We start from the raw sequence: 6,000 nt of genomic DNA, 5'->3' as shown, positions 1-6,000 counted from the left end.
ACAAACTGAAGCAAAGTAACAGTTTGCTATGCTTCAGTGACGAATGGACACAAGAGTGATTGGTACCTTCACTCACTGTTCACTCAGGAAAGGATGGGGACCAGTAAATTACATTTACCTACCCCATCCCCGCTCTCCATCCTGAAACATCCCCCCATGTGCCCGCAGCAGCTGCCGGCTGGAGAGGAAGGAGTTAAGCCGGAAGCCCTGCAGGGGGGAAGTGGCCCCTGAGAGCAGATGGAACGGGAGCATGTGCTAGAAATAATCCTGCTGCAGTGTGGAGAAAGAAGAGGAGAAGCTGGCAGCGCTGCAAGGGGAGGCAGAAGAGGATCGGTGTTTGCAATAGGACAGTACAGCCGGATGACCTGCTCAGCAGGTGCCTGGGTCCCCTTTTAAACTGATGGGACCCAGTACAGGAGGGCTGGCTGTACGGCCTTATCAGCAGCCCTGCTAACGCTCCACCAATCTAGCGTTCTTACATCATCAAGACCAGAGCAGGGCCCATAGCCCGTCGAGACCAGAGCAGGGCCCATAGCCCGTCGAGACCAGAGCAGGGCCCATAGCCCGTCGAGACCAGAGCAGGGCCCATAGCCCGTCGAGACCAGAGCAGGGCCTATAGCCCGTCAAGACCAGAGCAGGGCCCATAGCCCGTCAATGTAGGTCGCTTACTCAACCGACCTACAGCGTCGTGAAACGAGTCAACCTGACACGTCTGTTTGCACACTGTCTGTCTACTTTATTTATGAGGAATAAAGAAACTTTTGATTTCATCATAATATCCTGAGTGCGGTCTCAAAATTGGATTTCTTCTATTCTTGGATGACGGATCTGACCTGCACCGGGTTTGGAACGTACACCTGAGCGGCTTTCCCTCTCTTCATTGTCCCATAGCCTGTCAAGACCAGAGCAGGGCCCATAGCCCTACTCTGGATGAGAGTACCCCAAGGGTCATTCCAGCGCTAGATTGTGGGGAAGCTCCATCTGCCAGGGAAGTGAAGAAACAGGTAAGTCTGCTTCTCTTATCTGGGCTTTAAATTCAAGAATGGGGTGGATTGAACCCCCCCCCCCCCCATATTATCTTGAGTGCTAATCATAAAATGAAACAAATACATCGAAAATTTTAGTGACCCCCTTACTTTGGTGGTCACTGCAGGCAAGAGATCAATCCATCAATGCACTCATCTCAAGAAACTCTTAGGAGGAACATGGAAACCTGCTTGAGAAAATGTTCCTCTTCCAACCCAGAGATCAACGGTCACCAATGCTTCCTACCCATGTACTTCCCACCCATGTACATTAAAATCGCCCCATCAGAGACCATTGGTTGACTTCTGTTTTTTTGCTATGAGCTACTACACTAAAACTCTCTCAGTAGTTGACACGGTTATATGAAATACAAACATTGCCATCGCTTCGTGATCCAAAAAGAGGTAGGTCCCTATACAAAGGGTTGGTGAACTGGATTGGTTTTTGCAACCCCAGTCAAGGCAAACATTGAAACTAGAAGTACTGAGTGGTGGTTGAGTAATGCACATGGGTATGTTCAGCCAAGGAGCAGGTTGCCATTGTTTTTTTTTTTTTTTTAAAGAAAATATGACTTGGCTCCGGTGAGTTTTTGAAAAAAAAAAAAAAAACTTCCGTGCAGTTCAAGATTTCGATCACACGGACCAAGCGAACGTGGAATCCAAAACATGCAGAAACCAGTGACAAAATTCACTAAAAAGCTCATAATCATATCCACTAATCATCATCGCAATTCCATATGGCACAAACCACTTTTTCACATCGGTATTCCATAATAATTAGGGAAGGGAAAAAAAAAAAAGTGGAACAAAAAAAAAAAACAAAAAAAAAAAAACCTATGAATATGAAGATAGCTGAATCAGACAGCAGAAGTCTCTACTTCTTGTGTGGAACCTTTTACAGAGAGGCTTCCAGAAATATTGTCCGAATCCAGCAGTTCTACAATACTGTACGGGGAACAATCTTCAAGGCCGAGTTTGCTACAAATCCAGCCGCAAAAACCCTTCTCCATGTCCCGCACAGAACGCCACCAGTCCCCAAATGACCAGGATAGTTGGGTCACCGACGTGTAGATGGACAGAGACAAGGATATCACCACGATGATTATTGGGTAAAAAATCATTAAGAACGGGCAAATGGTGATCTTGTGCCAGAAAGTCCTTTCTTCATTGTATACCAAAAAGATATTGTACCAAGTTATGGTCCCATAATAAAAGGAAAGAACGAAGGAGAGAATAAATACGACGGGCAAGCAGAGGGTACTCCAGAGGATGACGTGTGGACCTCTATCCAGTCCAACTGAACACGTCTTTTTACCCTCCGCTGGCTCATCTTGTAACGGCTCCCTGGATCTTGCAAGTTCTTGCAGTTCCTTTTCCGTTAAAGTTACATGGATGTCCACCATCTGACCTTTCTTCTTCCCGCGGGTGATGGTCCCCGTCAAGGTCACATAGCGGCTATCAGGAGGCAAACTCCATCCACCTATTGGAGAAAAGAACATAGTTAGGAAAATGCTTTCTAGGTTTTTTTTTAGTTTTCTGGCAATCCGTGAGAATTATGTCCAAGCTATATAATAATAATAATAATAATAATAAAATATTAAAATAATAATAATATTATTTTAATAATATATTATATTATTTTAATATTATTATATTATTATAATAATGATAATCATAATAATATTATATTAAAATAATTATATTTTTATTTTATTATAATAATATTATTTTAATAATGATAAATAATAATATAATATTAAAATAATAATAATATTATATTAAAATAATAATAATAATAATGTTATATTAAAATAATAATAATAAATTAAAATAATTATATTTTTATTTTATTATTATAATATTATTTTATTATAATAAGAATAATAATAATAATAATAATAATAATAATAAAATAATGATAATATTAAAATAATTATTGTTTTTGTTATTATTATTCTATTTTAATAATAATAATATAATATTATTCAAATCAAAATAATATTATATTATTAAAATAATTATATTATTTTAATAATATTATTAGTAAAAGTAGATTCAAAGACAAAATCGACTGGTCCCAGTACTCAGTCATTGTCTTAGTGGGGTATGGGATTTTCTAGGATTGGATACACGTAGTAAACGAGGTAAGCATATGTGGTAAAATACAAAATGTTTATTACAAGAAATTCATATTAAAATTGAACATGACAATACGTGTATAATAACAAATTACAATACATATCAAGGTGGATGAATATATGTCGAACAGACGCCCATTCAACGCGTTTCCCGGACAGATTTGATTATGAATTTTTTTAATAATATTATTTTAATATAATAAAATAATAATAATTATATTATTAAAATAATAATTATATTATTATTTTAATAGTATTATTTTAATAATATTATTATAATAATAATAAAAAATAAATAATATTAAAATATTATTATTATTATTATTATTAATAAATCTAAGGCAGCCATTCTTAACCAGGGATCCGTGGAACTCTAGGGCAGCGTTTCTAAATCTTTTTCCAGTCAGGGTGCCCTTGAAAATAATTTTCAGTCTTGAGCTGCTCTTTAGCAGATGCTCAGGGTGTCATGAATGCTTAATGGTACCTCCATGCACTAATGTGGTGCATTTTTAACTCTGCGCGAGGTTAAAAAATAAATAAATAAATAAAAAAAATAAAATAAAAAAGAAGGATCAGGGACTAGGGCTGGTTCACACCAGAACACGGTGCGGGAAAGGTGTGCTCCATGTGCGTTTCCTCAAAATGCAGTTGACTGGACTGCCTTTGTGATCTGCATGCGGGTGCCAAAGCATTGTTAATGGCACCCCCAAATGCAGATGGCAAATGCAGTGTGTTTGAAGGCACCAAACTACATAGAAACACCGTACTATGCAGTTTGGTGGAGCACGTTTTTTAAAAGTTGTGTATGCACTACTTTTCTCTGCGTTCCAGTGCGATTTCTGCTCATTCAAACTAACCATTTGAAAACCAGACTTTTTCTGGCACTTTTTGTTTAAAAGTTTAAATCAGTATTTTTTTTGCATTAGAACCCCCAAATATTACATAGATAAAAAATATATATATATATATATTATATATACACACATATACACACACACACACGTATCCATTTACTATTTTGTTTCCTAGGGTCTTTGCTAAAAAAAAAAAAAATTATATATATTTTTCAGCAGAGACCCTAGTAAACAAAGTGGCGATTTTTCCAATTTTTAATATCGCACTATTTGTGCATCGGTTAAAAAAAAAAAAAAAAACACACACACCACAAAAAATACAGTTGTGTTCAAATATTATTACCCCACTGAAATTGATTGTTTTGGCCAGTTTGACATTGATTTTGATCATTCAGTCATCCTGCTTACAATTAAGTTAAAGAGGCACGTGTAGGTCAGACAAATATAACATAACATTTATAATGAAATAACCACAAATGTCTTTTCTGTGCTCACATCATTATCAGTTTTATTCAACCCTCAAGTGACATTCAATCTTAGTACTTAGTACAACATCCTTTTACAGTTATAACAGCTTTTAAACGTGAAGCATAGCTTGACACAAGTGTCTTGCAGCGATCTACGGGTATCTTCGCCCATTCGTCATGGGCAAAAGCCTCCAGTTCAGTCACATTCTTAGGCTTGTGCACTGCAACTGCTTTCTTTAAGTCCCACCAGAGGTTCTCAATCGGATTTAAGTCTGGTGACTGATGGCCACTCCAAAATGTTCCAGCCTTTAATCTGCAACCATGCTCTAGTGGACTTGGAGGTATGCTTGGGATCATTGACCTGTTGAAAGGTCCAATGTCTCCCAAGCCTCAGGTTTGTGACGGACTGCATCACATTGTCATCCAATATCTCCTGGTACTGAAGAGAATTCATGGTATCTTGCACACACTGAAGCTTCCCTGTACCTGCAGAAGCAAAACAGCCCCAAAGCATGATTGACCCCCCGCCATGCTTCACAGTAGGCAAGGTGTTCTTTTCTTCATAGGCCTTGTTCTTCCTCCTCCAAACATAGCGTTGATCCATGGGCCCAAACAGTTCTAATTTTGTTTCATCAGTCCACAGAACACTATCCCAAAACTTCTGTGGTTTGTCCACATGACTTTTGGCATACTGCAGTCGACTCTTCTTATTCTTTGGAGACAGCAAGGGGGTGTGCCTGGGAGTTCTGGCATGGAGGCCTTCATTAGGCAGTGTGCGCCGTATTGTCTGAGCAGAAACTTCAGTACCCACATCTGACAAATCTTTCTCAGTTCCTCAGCAGTCACACGGGGACTTTTCTCCACTCTACGCTTCAGGTAACGCACAGCAGTCAAAGTCAGCATCTTCTTTCTGCCACGACCAGGTAGCGTTTCAACAGTGCCCTTTGCCTTGAATTTGCGAATGATGCTTCCTATGGTGTCTCTTGGTATGTTTAACATCTTTGCAATCTTCTTATAGCCATTGCCCTACCTGTGAAAAGTAATCACCTCTTCTCTTGTCTTCCTGGACCATTCTCTTGACTTCACCATGTTTGTAACCACACCAGTAAATGTCTAGAAGGAGCTGAGTATCACAGTCATTGTAAAGCTGCCTAATTGGTGCTTATTAGGCTTTATTGCTGCTCCCTGACATCCACAGGTGTTTTCAATACCTGATTGAAAACACTTCAATGAACCTCTGTTCTTCAGAGTGGTAGTCTTTAAGGGGTTGAATAATTGTGTCAATGAAGAATTCATAAAAGAAACATTTACTACTGTATTACAAAACCAATTGATGTCATTTTAGTTGCATATGGTTCTTTAAGAAGTCCTTGTAGGATTTCATTCTGAATACAATTACAAATGTACACTAAATTCCCTAAAACCCTTTACAGCATTGGGGGTTGAATAATTTTGAACACAACTGTATATATACCCCAATTCTTTTATATAATATGAAAGATGATGTCACGCCGAG

The 6,000-nt window shown here is 38.4% G+C and overlaps 1 protein-coding gene across 1 annotated transcript in view; it reads right to left on the bottom strand.

Annotated features, from left to right (window-relative positions):
* Window positions 1-1,851: 1,851 nt before the first annotated feature.
* TMEM169 (transmembrane protein 169) overlaps window positions 1,852-6,000 on the bottom strand; it is a 43,665-nt gene continuing 39,516 nt past the window's right edge. The window contains exon 3 of the mRNA XM_082260256.1: window positions 1,852-2,505. Within this exon, the coding sequence (XP_082116382.1) occupies window positions 1,883-2,505 (623 nt within the window). The 3' untranslated portion in view covers window positions 1,852-1,882. The remainder of the gene's footprint in view (window positions 2,506-6,000) is intronic.

This window comes from Pelophylax lessonae (genome assembly GCF_965119305.1).
Source record: "Pelophylax lessonae genome assembly, chromosome: 6".
Lineage (NCBI taxonomy): Eukaryota > Metazoa > Chordata > Amphibia > Anura > Ranidae > Pelophylax > Pelophylax lessonae.
This window is presented reverse-complemented; position numbering and strand designations above follow the sequence as displayed.